General features: G+C 44.3%; 2 protein-coding genes across 3 annotated transcripts in view; both read right to left on the bottom strand.

Moving 5' to 3' along the window:
* The window catches only part of LOC137346569 (sphingosine-1-phosphate transporter SPNS2-like), a 106,410-nt gene that overhangs the window by 17,892 nt on the left and 63,179 nt on the right, over nucleotides 1-25,339 (bottom strand). For both annotated transcript variants that reach the window (XM_068010083.1, XM_068010082.1), the window contains exons 6-11: nucleotides 21,828-21,970; nucleotides 18,681-18,833; nucleotides 17,165-17,354; nucleotides 9,260-9,325; nucleotides 7,468-7,566; nucleotides 5,501-5,664 (exon numbers count right to left, since the gene is read on the bottom strand). In XM_068010083.1, the coding sequence (XP_067866184.1) occupies nucleotides 5,501-5,664; nucleotides 7,468-7,566; nucleotides 9,260-9,325; nucleotides 17,165-17,354; nucleotides 18,681-18,833; nucleotides 21,828-21,970 (815 nt within the window). The remainder of the gene's footprint in view (nucleotides 1-5,500; nucleotides 5,665-7,467; nucleotides 7,567-9,259; nucleotides 9,326-17,164; nucleotides 17,355-18,680; nucleotides 18,834-21,827; nucleotides 21,971-25,339) is intronic.
* On the bottom strand, nucleotides 10,975-11,440 carry LOC137346573 (small ribosomal subunit protein eS17-like). The gene has a single exon (XM_068010087.1). It carries the CDS (start codon nucleotides 11,428-11,430, stop codon nucleotides 11,029-11,031), a length of 402 nt encoding a protein of 133 aa, XP_067866188.1. The 5' UTR covers nucleotides 11,431-11,440; the 3' UTR covers nucleotides 10,975-11,028.

Below are 25,339 nucleotides of genomic sequence, written 5' to 3'. Positions count from 1 at the left end.
GCACTCACACACAGGGAGTGGGAGCAATAAACACAGGAGTGAGTCGTATGGCTGTTATGAAGCAGAGGTATGTAGCTGACAGACTGTGGGAATGATTTGTGAATGTCACCTGAACTGCTCGGATTCAATTACAGCCTGCAGCTCACTGCCAGAACAGCACCATTAAAAACACAAACCCATTTTATGTCTTTAAAATAATGTCATTTTCTTATGCGGTGGGTAAACTGAGCTAGCCTGCTTGGGTTTGAGGGGTGTAATGCAGGATAGCGCTGCTGATTGCAGTCTAGGACCCAATGGTGTACAGTGTCATTACAAATATATCTCATATAATAAGCGAGTGCACTGTACCCACCCACAGGAAGGTTCTCCCAGTCTCAGTTGGTGGCACATGGGCCAAGCTGATAAAAAGGTCACAGGTTTGGATCCTGGTCTGTGTTACAGAGATTGTAACTAGCTTCAGCCTTTGGGGCTCAGCCTTAGGGGCATGTACAGCTGCCGATCCCTGGCAGTCTGGGCCTCCAAGCCCAGCTCAATCAGTCCGATCAGTGCCTATTCTTCATATTGGCTGGAGCTGAGGAACTGGGAAGGGCTGGGCAATGCTGTTACTTCATTCGTGGATACATTCTAAATTGTAACTCCGGCACAGACGCAAGTGGCCTCTTTCTGTGCCTTAAACTTTCTATTCTATGATTCTAAATCTAAATATTGGCAACTTGAGATATATACAGATTAATCAGAAAAACTAGAATTTATTTGCTCAGGTGGAGGGTAAACACTAACACAGACTGGTTGGGCTGAAAGGCCTGTTTTTGTGTTGTAACATCTATGTATTTCTATGTATATATTGCCTTTTCAAAAGCTCAGGACATTCCTAACCAGTTTACATCCAATGAAGTATTGTATTCACTGTCATAATGTAGGAAATGCAGCAGCCAATTTTCTCACAGCAATGTGATAATGACCAGATGATCATAAGGATAATGTTAACTTTTATTGGCAGGCAATAGGTGAGAAGGAATCGAGTGCTCAATTTACACCTCATCTCATTCTCTTTTCCATCGATCCTGTCTGTATGTTCACATAGGCAAGGTAGAGGGGGGAAAAAAATCAAAACTGTGATTTCAAAAAGCTCTCTTGCCCTTGAGAAAATGCTAATTCGAGAGTTTATGTTCCACATCATTGCCCAGTACGTCCTCCCGGGAACTACAGGCGAGCACAAGATCGGTCATCAGTTGTGATGCCCCCCCCCATGGTCAGATAGCCTCATCACCCCATCCCCACACTCCTCCCCCACGCTGTTCAACCACTTGGGCAGGTCACTGAAACCCTAACCAGGAGGCCAGGCTAAGCCAGCACCTTTAGGAAATATAAAATTGAAGCAGACTGCACCCATTGAGGATAATTGCAGGAAACAGTGAGTCACAGGACGAGTAAGTCAAATTGAACTCACATTAGCACGTCTTCGAGACAGAGGTCTGACCTTTAACCTTTGGGAAATACATTGCTTTTAAAAACCTCAAGGTAGAAAATGCCTCAGCAATGTTATCATCCAAACAGTGAATGCGCTGAGAACAGATTCTCTCTCTCATATTTTACAGAGGCGTTGGCTTGTTTGCTTTGCACTACAAAGGGGATTGGTACCAGTTTTTAAAGCTATTTTCTATTCTATTGCCATTTGCTAGTATCAGCAATGAGTAGTAGAAGGAGTGCCATGTAGTTTAAAGGTACAGAAAGATGATCATGTCAAGCTAACTCAAAAGCTCATTGGCATAACTGCACCATGTGACTTGGTACTGAGGCTTGTAGACTCGAAGGTCCTAGCTTCAGTCACTGACATGTAGAATTAATTGACCTCAAGTAGGGTCAGCATTGGAGTGATCCAAAAGCCCTTGGGATGTCCGAAGCAGGGAGAGGAAACAAAATCAATCTGATTTCTCACGCCAGTCACTTGACCCATGCTGTAGAGCACACAGGAGTATATCAGGTTAGGGCAGAATTGGATTAAAGTGTGAATCCCCCTCTAGATAGAGTAGCATGCTGATCTCCAGCATCTGGGCTGCAAGTTCAGGGGGATACAACAGTGGGCTGCCACAAAGCACAACATCAGTGGAGGTCAGAGCTCTCATGAGAGGTTGGTGATGTGAACAAAACAGAAGTGTATGAAATGCTAAACATTTAGTCTCTAGTGATGGTCAGGGGGGAGGTTGTCAGCGTCAGGTTACAAGACAATCCATCGTTCAACAGTAACAACTTTCACTGATATAACGTCTTTCCTGTAGAAAGAGCACGTCACAGAGGTGAAATCAGACAAAACAGATGCTGGGATAAAAGAGATATTAGGTGGGGTGGCCATATTTAGTCAGAGTTGAGCTTTAGGGTGGAGAAGTAGGCAAAAGGTGAGGGGGGCCGTTCGGGAGCGAATTCCAAAGTATGCGCTAGACAGTTTAGGTCACGGCCAATGATGAGGCGAAGGAAGACAGCAGGCGTGGGGTGGGTGGTGTTCAAAAGGCCAGAGGAATGGAGAGTTGGGGGGAGGGGGTTGGTTGCAGGGTTGGAGGAGTCCCAGCGATAGGGAGGGCTAAGACCAGGAGGGATTTAACGATGAGAATGAGAATTTTAGATTGGTGGATTTCTGTAATATTTGAGGTGCAGGCAACTTAGAAATGAAACAAATGTTTTTGGAATGCAAAGATCTTTCGAGGATTAAGTGAACCATATCTTATGGGTTGGTTCTTCCAGTGAAACAGGGGCAGCACTTATTACTAACCACAAAACTGGTTCTGTGTTGATGAGACAATACAGAGCACTTGTGTAACGCATTCCATTAATGGAATGCATTATAAAGACACCTCCATAACCCATAAATACTTTGCCAATCTATGTGGCTGAGAATAGGGTTAGCCCATTCCCTTATTCACTGCCATTGTGGTGTCACACACACCCATTGTGGGACACCTGAAACACCTCCAGCCATTGGTATTTAGGGGTGAGTATGATGGTTTTAAAGTTGAGATGCAGCAGAAACTTTTAGACTTTAAATGTTTCTGCACTCTCTGGAAGCTTGGAGATGACAGCACCTTCAACAAATAAACATTAGAATTGCTTAATGAGAAAAGACCAAAGTCCATCTAGTTCATTGTTTACCATTCCTGTAGTCACATGATACAACGATAATGGATTTGTTGACTAATCATAGTAATCAATCTCTATCCACTAGTCTATAACAGACAATCCCAGGACAATGCACGGCCAACCCTAGTGATGGGGAGTTTTGGAAACCATAGCTCCAAAGTCACCTGTTCCTCCCAGGCGTACTACATTTAGCTATGGCTTAATTAGTAGCGTTCTCATCTTGCAGTCAAATGGTTGTGGGTTCAAGAAAATCTAGGCTGACACTCCAGTGCAGTGCTGAGGGAGAGCTGCACTGTTGGAGGTGCCGTCTTTTGGATGAGACGTTAAACTGAGGCACCACCTGCCCTCTAAGGCGGACGCAAAAGATTTCATGGCACTATTTCGAAGATGAGCATGGGAGTTATCCCTGGTGTCCTGGCCAATATTTATTCCTCAACCAACATAACTGAAAAACAGATGATCTAGTCATTATCACATTGATGTTTGTGGGAGCTTGCTGTGCACAAACTGTTTCTTACATTACAACAGTGACCTAACTTCAAATGTACTTCACTGACTGTGACGTGAATTGGGACATCCTGAGCTTGTGAAAGGTGCTATATGAATGCAAGTCTTTCTTTCTCAAATTATAGGCAGACTGCATCCCGAAATGTTATTTTCTGAAAGAAATCTAGCAAATTTGCATTTGAGTGAATCAATACTAACTGCTTCCACCATCTCCCCTGAGAATTATTCCAGAGATTGACCACTCAGTCACTGAAATAGTAGTTCTGCAACATCAGTTTTAAATTTAACCTCCCTTCAAGTGCAGGCTGTGTCCTCTGGTTCTGCTCCTTTAGACAAGGGGAACTCTTTAGCATTCTAAAACACCAATCACATCACCACTTAGCCTTCCCTCTTCCAGTGAGAGCAGGTTTAGTGTACATAGTTGCTCCTTATGATCCAATCCTTCCACCCCCTCAGTCATTCTGGTTTCTCTTTTCCACATTCTTTCAACAGCTGCTGTGGTGACCAGAACTGCACACAGTATTCTAAGAGTGGTCGCATGAATGATTTAGAAAATGGCAGGGTTGACTCACTATTTCAGCCCAATATTGAACGGATATAATTCTTTTCCACTTGAGGTTCACTGGTTTTTACATTGTTGGGGACTGACTCTGCAATCCAGCCGTCCCCAGAGCAAGTGCAATTTCCTGACATGCGTTCTCCCTTGGACCACTGGATTGTGGAATTGCTCACCTAAAAGTTAACGACCTCCTCTCACGAATAAATTTGTCAATGATCATGCAGAAAACACTACTGAGGCCAGAACCTTTTTGCCTTTTATAAACTGACGGTCGGCTCCCCTGAGGCACATTTATACAACAGGTACTTTCAGACCAACCCAAGCTCTTCACCTGCAATTAAATTGCCACCACTTTCACGAAACACAGCAGCCACTTTGTGCACAGCAGGACTCCACAAACAGCAATGAGGTGACGAATGCTATTTTTTGGTGGTTGAGGTGCGGAATTTTGGCCAGGATACCAGGAGAACTTTCCTGGTCTTCTTCAAATAATTATCATGGCATCATTTAGCATTCATCTGAATCACTGGAAGAGGTAGAAAGGATCGCAGCTCAATGTCTTATCTATAGGACAAGACCTACGATATTAACACGCCCTCAGTATTGAACCAAAGTATTGGTCTCACCCTGAAGCAGCTCACAAAGCCACAGACTTCATACTCCAGGTGAGAGTTCCACTAAAAGAGTTGAGCCTGACAGTCCAGAGAGCCCAGGTCCCAATCACTGAACTGTGCCAAGTTAGCTGACCTCGGTCAAGGCAATGGGGGTTTCGGAAAAACTGGATCTACAAAGAAGAAAATAAATCCTCCCCACTGGAATAAATCAGGGGGTCATTTTGACTGTGGGCAATCGTGTAAAACAAGTGATTGCTCAGCTGCATGTTGTACACCTCTGCTGATTTTACTTTCCATTGCCTTCAAATCAGGAATATTGGCAGCTTATCCAGTAGTGCCTGCTTTACGCTATTGCCCAAAGTAAAACTGACCCCCTTGGTGTGTGAATATCAGACAAGAGCAGGTTCAGCCTCAGCTGTGACGCCCACTGCAGTCAAATATTCTCCTGACGCTCACCAGCTCATCTTGCATCTGAAGAGCAGCTGCTTGGGTGAAGTATGAGAAAGCAGCCATGGAAACCACATGCTGGTACCATGTTTCAGGAGAAGGAGAGGAACAACGGAAGGGGAGACAAATAGCCGACACTACTCAGCGGACGGTTATAGTCGGGTGGGTTCAAAGTTCATTAAGAAAACTGAATCATTTTTCTATCAGGTTGAAGATTGAGAATCAAATTTTTCACACTCACTGTTGATGCGCTCTGTTTCGGTCCTGCACAATGTAATGGGCAGTAGCCAGGAAGAAGGTGCCTCCCAACACAATGATAAACGGGCACAGCATGAGAGCGTAGCCCAGACTGAGGAACTCCCACAGATCCAAATCGGGCTTACTCTGTCTAATCACATCTGAGATCTGAGGAAGAACAAGAAAAAGCAAACTTAATTCATGGTTTTTCAAACATGTTTAGAAAAAAACTACTAAAATCGAGACTTACTGGTGAAATAAGTAACATCTTTAAAAGAATGTGGTGGCAAAGTGAAAGGCCGCAAGGTTGAAAATCAAGCAAACAGCAGAGTTTTAGTGATTGTAACAATGGAACACAGTGGCCGGGATGGAGTACAAACACAGGCCTACTGCACTGTGGACACGGGAACATTTAATAGCGTCAATGCTCTGCACTTCTCCAACTCTGGCCTCTTGTACATCCCCAACCCCTTCACCCACTGTTGACAACAGTACCTTCAGCTGCCTAGGCCCAAAGCTCTGGAATTCCCTTCCAAAACCTCTTCGCTTCTCTAACACCTTTAAGATGCTCCTTAAAGCAAACCTCATTCCTGTGAAATGCTTTGAGACATTTTATTACTTGGAACGCACTATTTAAATGTATGTTGTTATTGCTGTTGTTGAGAAGGGACAGTTGGATGATGCAGACAATCTTAGGTCTCCGTGGCGACACTATTCATCAAGCTGGAGGTGCCAAGGAATTGCACGGCAGTGTTTGAAGGGTCTGTAGTTCCTTTCAACACTTCCCTCCCTTCACACGTCACTGCATTAAATTTCATCTGCCATGTGTCTGCCCGTTCCACCAGCCTGTCTATGTCTTCTTGAAGTCTATCGCTATCCTCTCACAGTTCACAATACTTAAAAGTTATGTGCCACCTGCAAATTATGAAATTGTGCCCTGCACACCCAAGTCTAGGTCGTTAATCTGGATTAAGAAAAGCAGTGCTCCTAACACTGACCCTTGGGGAACCCCACTCTATACCTTCAGCACTACTTGCTGTTTCCTGTCACTCAGTCAACTTCGTATCAATGCTGCCACTGTCATTTTTATTCCATGGGCTGTAACTTTGCTGATAAGCCTGTTATATAGCACTTAGCTTTCCCACCATCCAGGTTAAACTGACTGCTCTCTAGTTGCTGGGTTAATCCTTACACCCTCTCTTGAACAAAGGTCTAACATTCTCAGATTCCTCAGATTATGCATCAAACTCCCAATCAAGGAGTTAAAAGGGCCAGAGTCCTGATCATAGGCCTCTACCAATTCCAGTGCTGCTCCTTAATCTCCTGCAAGGTGCCTGCAATCATTGCATGAACTTCCTTCCACCACCCTATGCCACATCCTCTAACCTCCTGCAGTCAAGGCGGCACAGTGGTTAGCACCGCAGCCTCACAGCTCCAGGGACCCGGGTTCAATTCTGGGTACTGCCTGTGCGGAGTTTGCAAGTTCTCCCTGTGACCGTGTGGGTTTTCGCCGGGTGCTCCGGTTTCCTCCCACCGCCAAAAACTTGCCGGTGATGGGTAAATTGGCCATTGTAAATTGCCCCTAGTGTAGGTAGGTGGTAGGGAATATGGGATTACTGTAGGGTTAGTATAAATGGGTGGTTCTTGGTCAGCACAGACTCGGTGGGCTGAAGGGCCTGTTTCAGTGCTGTATTTCTAAAAAAAAGGCGGACATCAGCTGACCTGCTCCCAAGCTTCCACCAGTGTGTACCTGAACCAGCCACTAGGTGGTGCATGGCTGCACCTCTGGGAACAACTCTCCTGACCTTCCCCTTTATCCGTGGATAGGTTCCCAGAACAGCACAGCTATGATGGGGCAGGGTATCAATCAAATCTTTGGCCCTGTAGTCTGTTGTGCCAACAGACTGCATACCGTCAGTCATTAATTTGATCTTTGATCCTAAATAAATGTCAAACACAAATTGTACTTACAACACCAATTAAATAGGGGCTGCCCGCATCTCCAAGCAAGTGAGAGGTGAAACTCTGCAAGGCCACAGCTGTTGAACGACGGGTCGGAATAACAACATACTGGGAATAAAGAGAGAGAATTATTTGAGTGAAGCATCACTCAGTGTAAAACTTTTAACAGTAAAATCCACGAGGATTTCATTACTCTTCAAACTAAAAAAAAAGATATAGCTCAGAAAATTAGATCTCCACCACACACACACACAGTCTCAGAGGCCAATTCTCAATGGAATAATTAGCTGCTTTATAAATTAAAGTCCTCCATTACTCCTGTGTTTTCAAACAGAAGCAGGCATTTTGGGGTCATGAAAGATTCCTTCCAGTGACAACAACAACTTGTATTTATATCGTACCTTTAACATAGTAAATCATCCCAAGGAACATAATCAAACAAAAAATTGACACCGAGAGAAAGGAGAGATTAGGACAGGTGACTCAAAGAGTTAGCATTTAAAACGTGCCTTAAATGAAGAGAGAGAGCAATAGAGGGGCAGAAAGGTTTAGGGACAGAATTCCAGAGCTTAGAGCTGAGATGGCTGAAGGCAATATGGAGTAAAGGAAGTCGGGGATAAACAAGAGTCAGAATTAGAGGAGTGCAGATATCGCAAAGCATGTAGTTGTGGAGGAGATTATAGAGATAGGGAAGGGTGAGGACATGGAGGGTCTCGAACACAAGAGTGAGAATTTTAAAATCAAGGAATTGATGGGCTTACACATATTGCATCTTGCACACTGTCCTGCAGCGCTGTTGTAAGAATGGTGATAGATTCACTTAATTTTGCTTTATGTTTTCCCAAGCACTCCATCAATTGCCCGCTGAGGACAGTACTGGGCAGGTGACCAGTGCTTCTGTCTAGCCAGCTGCCAGGAGGTGTGCAGCATCACTTCAGTAGGTTGCTCTTGATTCTCCTCCAACCTTGTGGGGAGTCACCCAGCCCATGCTGAGCTATCTATCCTCAAGGCACACTGGGTGGGATTAACATGACAGTGAGTCTGAACATCCTTGGCCTATGGAAGGGAAATATTGCAGACCATTGCCTGGCAACACTTGCTGGACAATGTGGGGGGAATAGCTCACTGGCTCTCTCTTCGGGATCATACATGGTTAGTCTTGGGATTTTGCACTGCTGGCGAGGCTGGCATTTATTGCCTATCCCTAGTTGCCCTGAGGTGGTGGTGATGGGCCTTTTCTAGTAGTTTGATATGACTGATTAACTTGTTAGGCCACTTCAGAGGGCAGTTAAGAGTCAATCACATTAATGTGGGAGTGGAGTCACATATAGGCGAGACTGGATAAGAATTACAGGTTTCCTTCTCTTAAGGACATTAGTGAACCATTTGGGATTTTACAACAATTCAACAACTTTCTGGTCTTTTACGGATACCAGTTCTTTATTTCCAGATTTTTAAAAAAAATTTCAAATTCTCAAACTGCCACGGTTGGATTCAAACTCGTTCTCTGGATTATTCATCCAGTAACATAACCATGACACTATGATACCTTTGTATGGCCACTTGGGCAAAGTACAAGTTGGCCAGTGGCACCTCAGGAACACTTCATCATGAATTAGCACCATCAGGAGATGAACAGTGGGTGGAGAGAACAGAGAGAAGCAAGTTTCCCAAATGACCACTCCAGCGTTAGTTTGTTTGGAAATACTAATAGTGAGTGTACCTCTAGGACTGCTCACAAAATTCATTTCCTGTGGGGGGGAAAGAAGTTGAACTTTACAACTCTGTATCTAACACCTACCATGAGGATGTCTGCTGTGATGGCCCAGTTCAAAAAGAGGAGCGTTTCTCCGATAAATATACACATCTGCCCAAAGAGAGAAAGGTGCAGATTAGAACCTAAATGTCAATAAACAGAGATTGTGTTGTATGAAACTGATTAAACTCTTATATCAATAATCACTGGAGGCCCAGTGACATTTAAATGCCTGGCACTGGGAGCTGAGAGTTTTAAACCCATCGAAACTTATTGATGAGTTTGCCCAAACTGGGAGAGGGGTTGAGGGCAGAGTGAATGGCAGGGCTTAGCCTGGCCAGGCGGAGACCACAAGTTCCTGTTCATTGGTTCAGCAGCCAAATCTAATCTCATCAGGAAAAGGAAGAAGGTTCCCAAAAGGAGTGAGGGATAGGATGTGGGAAGTCTGTCTCCGCACAACTAATTCATTTTCACCTCCAACAAAGACACGTAATATTCATCAATTAAAAGTTACTGTCCTAAAATGTTGACAACAAACTTCCTTTTGAAATTAGTGTTCACTCCAGTCCAGTAAATATTGCACTTCTGGATAAAGAGGCAAAGTTAATCTACAACTTTGCTGCAAACTATAGATTTCATTGTTAGTTATTTACGAGTTGTCCCAGGATACGGAGCGATCACTTGTTCTTAAAAGAACTAGACATCAGGTACTGATTGTAAATGTAGGTGGAAGCTGAACCCACAGTAGCCTTTAAAAGGAAAGTGGATAATTATTTGAAAACTTCAAAGTTATAAGCGAATGGGGAAGGGGCAGAGGTGATGGGATGAAATGGTACTCTTCCAGAGAATCAGTAGGGGCGTGATTGGCTGATTGGTCAAATTCTGTGCTGTAAAATTCTCCAATTCTATTATAAGGTTGGAAAATTCACCAAAAGGGACCTTCCAAATGCATTCTCAAAATGGTTACAATGGTAAGATGTCCAAGAAAAGACACATACACCTTGGGGAAGGGGGACCCTGTCCATGAAGTCCTGGTGGTACTGAATGTCCAGGGGCAACATGAGCTCCACTCCAGGAACCTAAGAATAATTGGGAAATCCTTTACCCAACAACACCGAATATCTGTAATTACTGACGTGTAGTCAGTTTTGCATTCAGGCACTGAGTCATAGTTTCACTCAGTTGGGAAACAAAGACTGGTTAAAGTATAGAGCTCTTTCTTTCCTATTATTTAATCTAAATATGGTTCTTTAGCTAGAATTGATATGAAGGAATTCATATGGCCAGTTAGGGAGTATGGACCTTCAAACTGCAATCTCTGAATTTCAATTGAAAGAATATATGAACATACGAATTAGGAGGAGTAGGCCACTCGGCCCCTCGAGCCTGCTCCGCTGTTCAATAAGATCATGGTTGATCTGATTGTAACCTCAACTCCACATTCCCACCTACCCCTGATCACCTTTCACCCCCTTGCTTATCAAGAATCTATCTACCTCTGCCTTAAAAATAGTTAAAGACTCTGCTTCCACTGTCTTTTGAGGAACAGAGTTCCAAAGACTCATCTCTGTCTTAAATGGGTAACCCATTATTTTTAAATACTGATCCTTAGTTCTAGATTCTTCCACAAGGGGAAACATCCTTTCCACATCCACCCTGTCAAGACCCTTCAGGATCTCATATATTTCAGTCAAGTCGCCTCTTACACTTCTGAATTCCAGTGGATACAAGCCTAACCTGTCCAACCTTTCCTCGTTTTTTTTTTTGTCCTTTTGTCTTTTTTTTAATTATAGAGCAATACGGTACAAATAATTTTAGATTCTTGGAGCCCTGAAGGCCATTCCTACCGAAGGCTGTGTGACCTGCAGATTGGACAAGCTGCCAAAGTCCAGCAACTTCAGCATCTCCTTAGTATCTGGGTCCACCTCAATCATCTCCTGATCCAGGGCAGAGACCTCTGGGACATAGTTGTCCCTCCTCTCTCGCTCTTCTTCTTGCAGTTTGATGGAGATGCCTCTGACAGGCCCACGCTGGATACGCTTCATTAAGTGCGTCACGTACCCTGCAATCTTGTTCCGGAGTTTCTTGCTGGGGATGATGGCGATCTCCTCGCAAACCCTCTTGTTTGTGTGGAAGTCATTGCCAAGGCGGGTGTAGTATTTCTCAACGATCACTCGAGCGGCTTTCTTGACCGTCTTAGTCCGGACACGACCCATCTTGGATTCCGGCGGCAACCCGCCCATTCCAGTTATTAGTCTCGCAAACATTCTCTGAACTGCTTCCAATGCATTTACATCCTTCCTTAAATAAGGAGACCAGTTCTGTACACAGTACTCGAGATGTGGTCTCACCAATGCCCTGTATAGCTGAAGCATAACCTCCCTACTTTTGTATTCAATTCCCCTCGTGATAAACGATAACATTCCATTAGCTTTCCTAATTACTTGCTGTACCTGCATACTAACCTTCATGCACTAGGACACCCAGATCCTTCTGCATCTCAGAGCTCTGCAATCTCTCACCATTTAGATAATATGCTTCTCTTTTATTCTTCCTGCCAAAGTGGACAATTTCACATTTTCCCACATTATACTTCATTTGCCAGATATTTGCCCAGTCACTTAACCTTTGTATCCCCCTTAAGTCCTCTTCACAACTTATTTTCTTTGTGTCATCAGCAAATTTAGCGACCATACCTTCGATCCCTTCATTCAAGTCATTATATAAATTGTAAAAAGTTGAGGTCTCAGCACTGATCCCTGTGGCACACCACTCGTAACATCTTGCCAACTAGAAAATGACCCATTTATGCCTAATCTCCATCTCCTGTTAGCTAGCTAATCTTCTGTCCATGCCAACATGTTACCCCCTACACCATGAGCTTTTATTTCCCACAATAACCTTTGATGTGGCACCTTATCAAATGCCTTCTGGAAATCTAAGTACAGTACATCCACCGGTTCCCCTTTATCCACAGCACAGTTACAAGGATGGTACCAGAATTGAGATGGGTGTGGATGTGGAGAAACTGTTTTCACTTATGACGGTGTCCAGAGCAAGGGGATATAAATAGAAGATAACCAACATGAAATAAAGAATCTAGGAGGACCCTTTTTGCACAGAGAGTGGTGAGAATGGGAAGAGTTTCACTGGTATAGACCAGACCAGTGGAAGGGCTTGTAGATTCTGTGCTATAGATTATTATGTAATATTAGCACTCATGTAATTTACTCAAGTTTGTGTTTTGCCCGGCAATTACATAGAATGGATTACATTTCCCCTGTTACATCTTCATTTAATGATAAAAAAGAGAGATAGTGGCTTCACACAATCTTCGTGCACAGGAACTGGGGAACACAGCTCCCAATCCCTATGCAAGATTTCAACAGAGGTTATTTACTCGCAAGAATCAAAGGTGCTTTTTTTCTGCAAATAAATTCCTCAATGCACTCTTTTCCCGTCTCAGGTAAATTCCTCCTCTGTGTCCCGATGAAGAGCGTAAGTCACCTCCAAAGAGATCTGGGTGGCGGAGAGGATCGGAACACATTGCTTTCATCTCCAGTGCTTTGCTTTTGAATCCAGGCCAGACAAATGAGATGGAAATCTCTCCGACACATTTCTCAGAAGTCCCCAGTCAAACTAGTTCTCCACAGGCAGGGGAACCTAACTCAAATTGGCACGTTATCAAATACAATTGGTAATAATTGACCGGGAGCCTCAAAGGTAGGTGGTATGGGAAATGGAAATGTCACATGGCTGGAAGCAATCGCCTTTAAACATCCTGAAGCATTATTAACAAGCAACTCCTAAAGGTTGTTGCTCCATCTCAGACCTGGCAGCAAACAATAACCAGCTTCACCTTTGTCCACTTGTGATACTTCTAGGAAGTTTAATAAAAACAGCCTCATAAATCTCTGGATGGCTCATTTAATCTCAACACAGTTTAGAAAGTTTAATATCAGTTCACCATTATTTTTCAGAAACAAGAACAGAGAATGCTGGAAACAATGAGCAGGTCAGTCAGTATCAGTGGAGAGGGCAGGCAAATTGACATTCCAAGAGTAGATTCTTCATCAGAACAAAGGGAAGGGGTGCAGAAACATACACACATAAAAGAAATAAAAAGCCTGCATTTATACACTGTATTTCATGAGCTTAGGACTTTCCAAAGTGCTTTATAGTCAATGAAATACTTTTTGTCACTGTTGTAATGTAGGAAATGCAGCAGCTAATTTGCGCACAGCAAGCTCCCATAAACAGCAATATGATAATGACCAGATAATCTGATGGTTGAAGGATAAATATTGACCAGGATACTGGGGGAACTCTCCCATTCTTCTTCAAAATAGCGCCATGGGATCTTTTACCTTTTAACGTCTCATCTGAAAGACGGCACCTCCCACTGTACAGAACTTCTTCAGTGCTGCACTGGAACTGTCAGCTTAGATTTTGTGCTGAAGTCTCTGGAGTGGGTATTGAACCCACAACCTTTGGACTCAAGCAAGAGTGCGACCACTGTTCCACAGCTGACAGAAGAAATGGTAACGGCCTGCAAAGCACTACTTTTTTTTGATGATTATTGGCTATAAAAATATCAGAAATGGCAACTAAAAGCTGTTTGACTTGGTGGGGAATAGAGTCCTAGAGTCAATTATGGCAGAGAAGGAGGCCATTCAGCCCATCGAGTCCATGCCAGCTCTCCATGGAGCTATGCAGTCAGTCCCACTCCTCGGTTCCATCCCCCTAGCCCTGCAAGTCTATTTCTCTCAGGTGGCCATACAACTTCCTCTTGAAGTCATTGATCGTCTCCACTTCCACCACCCTTGTGGGCAGCGAGTTCCAGGTCATTACCACCCGCTATGTACAAAGAGTGCTTCCTCATATTCCCCTGTGTCTGTAGCCCAAATCTTTCAATCTGTGTCCCCTAGTCCTTGTACCATTTGTTAATAGGAACACGTTTTCCTTGTCTAACTTATATAAGCCTATCATAACATAATCTTGTACACGTCTATTAAATCTCCCCTCAATCCCCTTTGTTCTAAGATGTTGGAGGTGATGTGACAAAACCCCCCAGGAACATGTCCAATCAGAGTTGATGATCTTATAAGTGCCTCATGAGAAATGTTTGACCCAGCTGTGTGCAGCTGACCTTGGATACTGCAGGGGGAACTCCTATCTGTAGGAAGTCTTTCCTTACTGTGTCTATTAGACAGGTCCCTGTAACAGATGAAATGAAAGTGTCTGTATGGCCCCAGGTTATTCCCATTAGGCTGTCTTACTTTAGGATAGAATTTCTACTTGCTGTTACAGAGTGCCTCTCAAGTGTCTAGCAAATTCTGACACTATTTTATGTATCATTCTCCAGGAAATACAGGGTAATAGGCAAGGTTATTTCCACTGCAGTCCAACAGTCAACTTATCTCAGGATGTCTTTTATTTACAATTACAATAAGATAGCTGAAAGGGAGGTGGATTTACAGTGGCTGCACTCTCGGAAAAAAATAAATCCTGAATGAAATCTTTGGGTCGTCATTCTTGGGCTGGATATAATTTGCACATTCGATTACGAGAATTAAGAGCCTTTTAAATTTTACTGAAGGAGGTATTAATCTGAAAACCTCAGTAAAACGCTGCACCTTGGTAAAACTACTCCAGCAATCCAGAAGTAGGGTCAGGACTGCAGCCATCAGAGTGTAGCACCACCTTATTAAAAGAGGCCTCAGCACGTGCAGTGTGGGGGCCAGGGCTGACAACTCTGTTTGGAGGTTTCACCACATGACTTCCTGCCTGCAACCGCCCCACCTGGTTGAATGGGCTTTTTCCTCCATTTCCAATATTTCTACAACTGCTATACCAAAGCATTCAAAGAATATTAATTTCCCAATGATTTTCCTCCCAGGTTGCCCAGATTAATCCTGGTACAGCCTCCATAATTATGCACCTGGAGAGATTCCCAAGAGAAAGAAAGGAAAAGAAAGACCCTGCATTTCTAAAGCACCTTTCACTATTTCCCAAAGCACATTACTGCTAATGAAGTGAGTAATGGGTATGGTGACCATGAAATTACTGGATTATCATAAAAATCTGGTTCAAAAATGCCATTCAGGGAAGGAAATCCGCTGTCCTTACCTGGTCTGGCCTACATGTGCCTCCAAATGCACAGCAATGTGGTTGGTACTTAATTGCCCTCTGAAATGGCCTAGCAAGCCACTCAGTTGTAATCAGGAAAGCCACTAGGTAGGCGAGTGGAGACATATAGGGGCAGTTTGATGATGTGACAGAGGGACTGCTGCTATATATTGAAAGTATGAGCTTGCTGGGCTGAATGGCCTCCCCGATCTCTATGTAATTTTATGTTTGTTCAGTTTTTCACCCTCAAATTGCTCTTGCCTATTTCCCATTGGCATTTAGTAGGATTTTTCCAGTTAAAAATAATCCCAGGTGGGACACATTATCCAGGGTAGTGGGTTGCAATTAAATAATCCTTTGATTAAATGCATCCCATCTGGTGTCATATTTGAAACATGAAACATGAAACATGCCTGAAGTGGAGCCAACAAACAGAAAGACAGCAAGAGGGCACTTTCTGCACAATGGAGGAACATAGTCAGATAGCTGGATCTCTGGAGAATGTGACTGCATCCAGATCAAAGACTGGGCAGAGAATTCTGTCTGTCGGATTATTAAAACATATCGTACTCTGATCGAGTTGAGTTCTACTTTGCAAAAATGATAATCATACATTCAAAGGGAGCAGGCCAGAAGAAGCCCTTCCCAGCTTGGGTGGAAATGGCTCAACTCCAGCTTCAACTGAATCCTGAAATACATCAGGGCTCCTGCTTTCAGACAAAGATTATAGTGTGTGAATCCGAAATGTTCCAATCCCTCAATCCTCACTTTCCTTTTTGATTCAAATAAACCCTAGGTGACCCACAGTACAGGACACCAAGCTTAAAAAGCAGGAGGAGTGAAAAGCGGGATAAAATGAAGATGTCAGTACACCAAGCTTTGTGTTTGAAAAGCCTGAAGATTGTAGGCAAGAAGTAAGGCTAACTGATAGAAAGAGCAAGGTAAAATTGGACCTGTTGTTTAGTCTTTGATCTTATTGCCATGCAATTGGAGGAAGAGTGTGTAGCTTTGGAAGAACTAGAGAAGTTTGAAGAAGCTTTGATCATGGTGGTATGAATTATATGGTGGGATAAGAAAGAGTGTGACAGAGAAAGAGGCTGTGCTTTTCTGTTTTTTTTAACGTCAGTCATGGCTCTGTGGTAGCACTCTCACCTGTGTCAGAAGGTTGTGGGTTCAAGTCCCATTCCAGAGGCTTGAGCACAAAAATCTAGGCTTCAGTGTAGTACTGAGGGAGCGCTGCACTGTCAGAGGTGCTACCTTTCAGGTGAGTTGTTAAACCAAGGGCCTGTCTGCCCTCTCAGTTGGAGCAAGGGAGTTCAGCCTGGTATCCTGGCCAATATTTATCCCTCAACATTAAAAAAAACAGGTTATCCAGTCATTATTGTGAGAACTTGCTGCGCACACTTTGGCTGTAAAGTGATTGAGGGAATCCTGATGTTGTGAAAGGCGCTATATAAATGCAAATTCTTTTTTTTCCTATTCATTCTGGTGAGGTGGGTGTCGCCGGAAAGGCCGGCATTTGTTGCACATCCCTGGATGCCCTTGAGAAGGTGGTGGTGAGCCTTCTTTGCTATATCATGTCATCTGGTTTATTCTAGCAGTTTCTTCACCTCACCAGCTCAAACCTTATTTCTGCCAAATGTTTATTTTTTTTAAAAAAGATTATTTCTAATAAATTTCATAGAAAGACTGTTTGGTGAGTAACATTCATTCAAGGAGACTTCGGTAAAATCATTTGCCCAAATAGCAAACAAGTGCGTGAAGCATTTGAACAGCGCTGGGGTTTGTTGTGAGACAGAGATAGACATGATTTATACTCACATATGCTCCCACGATGTTGAACCGGGCAAACACAAAGATCAGGCTGATGAATATGGACGAGCTGAGCATTCCAAACGCACAGACCAACGGATCAGCCCGTGGGCTTTTGGTGCGGTACCATCTCGTCGCTGCTACACCGACAATCAGTCCGAGGAACCCGGTGACACAAGTAATTGCTCCAAATATCAAACTGGAAGAGATTGAGAGATGGTTAACCCACGTCCCACATCAGAAATGCGTTAACTACAATTCACAGCAGAAGTGGTAAATTCCACGAATTCAATTTCTTTTGAACAGAGGCAAAAGAATATCATCATCTACATCCAGTTCAGACCACTTAAAGGGCCAGGCCCTCCTGAACAAGTTAGGTTTATCAAAGACTGACGTTGATACGTTGCGATAATTTCCTCTTCAGGACTGAATTCTAGTGGGGCAGGACTTAGTTAGGATCCAACAAGGGACCTTAAAAGGGCCCTAAAATTTACTGGAGTTCTCCCCACTTATAGTTTCAGCTGGGGCTAACTGCAGGGAAAGGAGGCCACTAAAACACCCTGTCCTTCTATAGATGGCACCTCAGAACCTACTGACACATTCCCCACAGCAACCCCAGGAGTATATGGACCAATTTATTTATTTATTTTATTTAGAGATGCAGCACTGAAACAGGCCCTTTGGCCCACCGAGTCTGTGCTGACCAACAACCACCCATTTATACTAATCCGACATTAACTCCATATTCCCTACCACATCCCCACCATTCTCCTACCTATACTAGGGCAACTTACAATGGCCAATTTACCTATCAACCTGCAAGTCTTTGGCTGTGGGAGGAAACCAGAGCACCCAGTGGTCACAGGGAGAACTTGCAAACTCCACACAGGCACTACCCAGAACTGAACCCGGGTCGCTGGAGCTATGAGGCTGCGGTGCTAACCGCTGTGCCACTGTGCCGCCCCTACAATGCAAGGAAAATCTACTGAGGACCCAGGTCCTGCCACCCTCACCGATTCAGAGAAGCAGTGAACAGTGGGAGCCTCACTGGGGTTGGGGGCGGGGAATCCTGGGCGGATGATGAGGTGGAAACATTGAGAGAAACTCTGCCCCGTCCCTTCCAAATCTTGGCTCGAGTGGCGCTGCCGGCTGTCACAGTTCGCTTGGTTTCTCTGGGCTGTTGTCTGCTTTCACCTCTGTGCCCACATTTACCAGGAGTTTACCAGGAGAGTTGGAGTGCCACTGAGCTTCAGCCAAAGCAAAAGAAAACAACAAACCTAAACCTTTCCCAGCAGTTCAGTTGTGTTGAAGCACCCGCGCTCGAATATTTACAATATCCAGGCTCCCACACGGAGAATGGGCATGTGGATGTGGCATTAGGTGGCACCCAAGCTCCTATCAGTGCCATTGGTGAATTTGGGGTGGTAAATCGATGGATGTGGCCTGCAGCTTTTAAGAATCCAGTCGCTCAATCCTGCCTGACTAAGGAGCCTCTAAGTGAGTGGCCCCATCATGGGAACTCTACCTGTCTCTGCCACTGCAGGGCTCCACAGTACAGGGCTCGATGTTCTTCTGTACGACCTCTGCACGGAACAGGTACAATGGGATCCACACCCCCAGCACACCAGTCGCAAAAGACACAGAGGCCGAGGCCAGAGTGGAGAACATGAAGCTTGGACTGTGAGAGAGAAATGGGAGAACATTAGAAATTAAATAGCAAAGCATTGTGGTGACATTTTTCTATTTGCAGTATGGAATCCAAATCAGGAATAAACCTGCTTTTATATAGAGCCTTCGTCAACCTCAGAAATAAACAGTAGCAGACTTCCTGCTCCTGGAATGCAAACGTGTGGAAACCGCATGATCAGGATCTGATGTGGTATCCCACATTGTCAAATAGCCTGCCAATGCTTCAGGATAGATTTTCAGCTTGCTGCCTAGGATGTGAATGGCAGTGCAATTTGGATGGTGTCTATAACAGGGAAGGGGTGGGGGGAGGTTGATCCATAACCAGTTAGGCTGACACACGAAGGACAGTGACTCCGATTTAGTACTGGAGAACAATGGTACTACTTGAGCCAGGCCCCAGCGACAGTCACTGCCTTCACATGAAGGACTAAAATTGAATAAAAAAGTTGCTGTGAGTTGCCTTTTTAATGGGTGTGAGGAAATCAAAAAAGCCCAAGTACGCCACCCGTAGTTTCCAATTAAGGATAAAAGTTGCGGTATTATTGATTACCTTGAGCACATTTACTAGTGGCTGCGGGTGATTTATAACCAGACCAGTGAACACTTACAGGGAGTTTGTGGCCTGGTGCAGCCAGATTGCGGACAATGTTTTTCACTACTACACAAAGAGTGTGTTTCCGACAAAGCTGCTCAGAGCCGAGGATCTGGTGCCACATCATATAAAAGCAGCAGGATCAAACCCCCAGCGCAGGATCCACTGACGTCACCCCCCCACTCCTCCACCACCCCCACTGACTCCGGTGGGGACCGCACCATCTCAGCCCATGGGCAGGCACACAGTGTTGGCAACAGCACAGAACGATACCACCAGTAGGACTAGGCCTGGCTTGATGTGACTGCTCAAAATCAGGTATAAAACAGGAACATGTGCTCAGCCCCGTACTTACAGTACAGAATGGAGACATGCATTGTGTGGGAGTGACGGGCGGTGGGGAGGTTCAGATGATGTTCTGTGAGTGGTGGATGGGGGGAGTTCAGGTGACATTGCGATCACTACTGTGAGCAGTCTCCCAGCACTCTGTGTATGAGTAATGTTGAGTGACTCTCCTAATTTCTCTCTCCTGGGCTCCACTCACTGTCTCCAGCACAGCTGTAGCCGAGAGCCACTGTGTAAGGAACCACAGGAGAGACCTGTGACCTACCATCCAAAAGAACAGAGTTCAGGAGCCATTCCATACATACCCCTCACCATACTAATATTCCCTGGCATCCACAACTTCTTTTAGGGGTGGGACTGAGTGCTCATCCAGGAACTGAAAGAAATCAGTCTTAGTAGAGAAATGGTGTTGGGGAAATTGATGGGATTGAAGGCCGATAAATCCCCAGGGCCTAATGGTATGCATCCCAGAGTACTTAAGGAAGTGGCCCTAGAAATAGTGGATGCATTGGTGGTCATCTTCCAAGATTCTATAGACTCTGGAACAGTTCCTACAGATTGCAGGATAGCTAATGTAACCCCACTATTTAAAAAGGGAGATAGAGAGAAAGCAGGGAATTATAGACCAGTCAGCCTGACGTCGGTAGTGGGAAAAATTCTAGAGGCCATTATCAAAGATTTTATAACAGAGCATTTAGAGAACAGTGGTAGAATTGGGCAGAGTCAGTATGGATTTACAAAAGGGAAATCATGCTTGACAAATCTACGAGAATTCTTCGAGAATGTAACAAGTAGAGTTGATGAGGGGGAGCCAGTGGATGTGGTTTATTTGGACTTTCAGAAGGCTTTCGACAAAGTCCCACATAAGAGATTAGCATGTAAAATTAAAACGCATGGGATTGGGGGTAGTGTATTCCGATGGATAGAAAATTGGTTGGCAGACAGGAAACGAAGAGTAAGGATAAATGGGTCTTTTTCCAAATGGCAGGCAGTGACTAGTGGGGTACCACAGGGATCGGTGCTCAGACCCCAGCTATTCACAATATGTATTAATGATTTAGATGAGGGAACTAAATGTAATATCTCCAAATTTGCAGATGACACAAAACTGGGTGGGAGGGTGAGTTGTGAGGAGGATGCAGAGAGGCTTCAGGGTGATTTGGACAAGTTGAGTGGGTGGGCTAATGCATGGCAGATGCAGCATAATGTGGAAAAATGTGAGTTATCCACTTTGGTAGCAAAAACAGGGAGGCAGATTATTATCTGAACGGCTATAAACTGAGAGAGGGGACTATGCAGCAAGACCTGGGTGTTCTCGTACAGCAGTCGCTGAAGGTAAGCATGCAGGTCCAACAGGCGGTAAAAAAGGCAAATGATATGTTGGCCTTCATCGCGAGTGGATTCGAGTACAGGAGCAAGGATGTCTTGCTGCAATTATACAGGGCCTTGGTGAGGCCACACCTGGAATATTGTGCAGTTTTGGTCTCCTTATCTGAGGAAGGATGTTCTTGCTACAGAGGGACTGCAGTTAAGGTTTACCAGACTGATTCCTGGGATGGCGGGACTGTTGTATGAGGAGAGATTGAGTCGGTTAGGATTATATTCGCTAGAGTACATAAGAGTGAGGTGGGATCTTATAGAAACCTAGAAAATTCTAACAGGACTTGACAGGGTAGATGCAGGAAGGATGTTCCTGATGCTGGAGGAGTCCAGAACCAAGGGTCATAGTCTAAGGATACGGGGTAAACTTTTCAGGACTGAGATGAGGAGAAATTACTTCACCCGGAGAGTGGTGCGCCTGTGGAATTCGCTACCACAGAAAGCAGTTGAGGCCAAAACATTGTATGTTTTCCAGAAGGAGTTAGATATAGCTCTTGGGGTCTAAAGGGATCAAAGGATATGGGGCGAAAGTGGGAACAGGTTACTGAGTTGGATGATCAGCCATGATCAATAATGAATGGTGGAGCAGGCTCGAAGGGCCGAATGGCCTACTCCTGCTCCTACTTTCTATGTTTCTATGTTTCTCACACAAGCACAATCTCTTACATCTTAATCACGGCCTTCATATCTTTGCTCCATGATGTACTGGCCCGAAGTTGCACCATGTGTTGTTCTGCTGCCCCTCTCTTAGGCTCTGGTACAAGTAAGATGATGAGGGTCCCTGCTGCAAAGCCAATGGCTGGAGTCACCTGTTTGTACCAGAGAAATATTTCAATTTAAACAAGAGGCAGGAACAGTAAAGAACAAGCAGAAGCAAACAGGACTAAGTGTAGAACACACGATGCCTTTACACAGCCCCACCCTGCAGGACTGACTCCAAGTCCTTGTGTTACCTCCATCATTCACAGGAGCTTTTAACACTGGTGAACGGTCAGGAGACCAAACAGTGCTGACAGCGGGATGCAGCATCCATAGAGACACATAGCCTAGCACTTGACTGTTGACCAGTTTTAATTAAACCCCAGTATGGCCTTCGAACCACTAAGGGCTTCCCATGAAAATAGTTCTTTTAAGCTTCTAAAATTATGCATAAGTTGGTTGTCATGGATATAACATGTACCACAGTATGGTTTTTACTTTCTATGGGGTAGGTTATTGTCTCCAGAATCAGAGGGGCAGATCGACCAAGTTCTTATAGAATCCAGCATCCAGGGCACGAAAGGGAAAGGCTAGCCCTGTCATTGCCTTTAACATGTACTTAAGTTCAGGATTTACTGCACCACAGGCAGACACAAGAATGCCTTTCACATCCTTAGGACATTCCAAGGCACTTTACAGCCACTGAAATACTATTTGAAGTGTAGTCGCTGCTGTAATATAGGGAAATGTGGCAGCCAATTTGCGCATAGCAAACTCCCACAAACAGCTTGAGATAAATGACCAAATAATTTGTTTTAGTGATATTGGTTGATGGATGAACATTGGCCAGGAACTATGGGCTGCCTTTAAAGATGAGATGGTTCGGGTACAGTCGAAATACATTTCCATGAAGGGGAAAGGTACAGCAAGCAAAGCCAGAGCTCCCTGGATGACGAAAGAGATAGAGAGTAAGATGAAGCAGAATAAGGGGGCACATGACAGATGTTAGGTTGAAAATACAAATGAGAACCAGGCTGAATATAGAGAGTTCAAAGGGGAAGTGGAAAAGGAAATAAGAGAGGCAAAGAGAGTGTGTGAGAAGAGCTAACATAAAGGGAAATCTAAAAGGCATATAAATAGTAAAAAGGGAAATAAGAGGAGGGGTGAGGCTGATTAGGGACCAAAAGAGGATCCAAGCATGGAGGCAGAGCGCATGGCTGAGGTACTAAATGAGTATTCTGCATCTGTCTTTACCAAAGAAGAAGGTGCTGCCAAAGTCATAGTGAAGGAAAAGATAATTGAGATACTGGATGGGCAAAAAATTGATAAAGAAGAGGTATTCGAAAGGCTGGCTGTATTTAAAGTTGATAAGTCACCAGGACCAGATGGGAGGCATCCGATGATGCTGAGGGAAGTAAGAGTAGAAATTGCAGAGGCACTGGCCATAATCTTCCAATCCTCCTTAGATACAGGAGTGATGCCACAGGACTGGAGAATTGCAAATGTTACACCCTTGTTCAAAAAAAAAGCTAAACTCAGCAACTACAAGCCAATCAGTTTAACCTTGGTGGTGGGAAAGCTCTTAGAAATGATAATTTGGGACAAAATTAACAGTCACTTGAACAAGAGTGGATTAATTAAGGAAAGACAGCAGGGATTTGTTAAATTGTGTTTTAAGTAACTTGATTGAGTTTTTTGATGAGGTAACAGAGAGGATTTATGAAGGTAATGTGGTTGATGTAGTGTATATGGGCTTCCAAAAGGTGTTTGATAAGATAAAGTTTTCTAGCAGAGTTGAAGCCCATGGAATAAAGGGACAGTGGAAGCATGGATACAAAGTTGGCTGAGTGACAGGAAACAGAGTGCAGTGGTGAAGGGTTGTTTTTTGGACGGAGGAAGGTATACATGGGGTTCTAGGACCACTGCTTTTCTTGACATATTAATGACCTCAACTTGGGGTGTGCAGGGCACAACTTCAAAACTGGCAGATGCCACAAAACTTGAAAGTATTGTGAACTGTGAGGAGGATATAGGCTGGTGGAATGGACGGATATGTGGCAGATGAAATTTAATGTAGAGAAATGTGAAGTTATACATTTTGTTGGGAAGAATGAGGAGAGGCAATATAAAACAAAGGACACAATTCTAAAGGGGTGCAGGATCAGAGGCACTTGGGGGGGGGTCTATGTACACAAATCATTGAAGATGGCAGGGCAGGTTGAGAAGGTTGTTAAAGCATATGGGATCTTGGGCTTTACAAATCGAGGCATAAAGTAGGGAAGTTATGATGAACCTTTATAAAACTCTGGTGCAGCCTCAACTGGAGTATTGTGTTCAATTCTGGGCACCAGAGTTTAGAAAGTATGTAAAGGCTCTACAGAGTGTGCAGAAAAGACTTCAGAGAATGGTTCCAGGGATGCAGAAGTTCAGTTATGATTGGAAAAGCTGGGGTTGTTCTCTTTAGAGGAGAAGGCTGAGAGGAGATTTGATAGTGTTCAAAATCATGAGGAGTCTGGACAGAGTAGATAGGGAGAAACTGTTCCCATTGGCAGAGGGATCAAGTGCCAGAGGACATGGATTTAAGGTGATTGGCAAAATCACCAAAGGCGACATGAGAAAACATTTTTTTATGCAGCGTATGGTTAGGATCTGGAATGCACTGCCTGAGAGTGTGGTGGAGGCAGATTGAAATGGGGTTCTCAAAAGGGAATTGGATATGCACCTGAAGATAAAAATTTGCAGGGCTACCAAGACAGGGTGGGGGAGTGGAACTAGCTGAATTGTTCTTGCAGAGAGCCACCACAGACTCGACAGGCTGAATGGCCTCTGTGCTGTAACCATTCTATGACTCTAGGTCACCGGGGGAACTCCTCTGCTCTTCCTTGAAATAGTCCGCTTTCCTGAAAGGGCTGACTCGCGCTGCGTTCCAACTTCATAGCTGCCTTTATGTTGCATGAAGACTCATTAGTGTTGGGATTTTCCCAGCCACTATCCCAGTGAATTCCACTAGCTTTACTGTTGTGTTGCATGAGGTCTAGCTGTTGATATCAGTGGTACAGGTCTTAGGGCATCATAAAATCTGCTCAATTGTTCCCCTCTGTGCCTTGCTGAAGTAATTATTCTTCATTGGTGAGTCTACGCAGTGAATGGCTAAGGGATATTCATTCAACTGCTGGGGAGGGGCACCACATCCATGACCATTCCTGATTTCACCCTAGATCTCCCTCTCACGCTGTGTAGCATGGGCCACCAGACAGTGACTGGCAGCGAGACCCAGAGCTGATATTTTCCCCTTTCTAGCTCAGGGATGGGGTAGTGGGTGGGGCAATACTGCACTCTATTGTACTGCCCGCACAGGTTATTTTTCTGGCTGAGACCAGATAATGCAACACAGACTGGAGAAATTCACGCGCTGGGGGTTGATTTTAATTTGGTGTGATAATGTAAATCAGGTCTTTCAATGTAGATTCCAACTTTTA

Source organism: Heterodontus francisci, chromosome 30, assembly GCF_036365525.1.
Source record: "Heterodontus francisci isolate sHetFra1 chromosome 30, sHetFra1.hap1, whole genome shotgun sequence".
NCBI classification, from domain to species: domain Eukaryota; kingdom Metazoa; phylum Chordata; class Chondrichthyes; order Heterodontiformes; family Heterodontidae; genus Heterodontus; species Heterodontus francisci.
This window is presented reverse-complemented; position numbering and strand designations above follow the sequence as displayed.

Coding starts and splice junctions, on each gene's coding strand:
- LOC137346573 (XM_068010087.1), bottom strand. CDS start 11,430: ATGGGTCGTGTCCGGACTAAGACGGTCAAGAAAGCCGCTCGAGTGATC.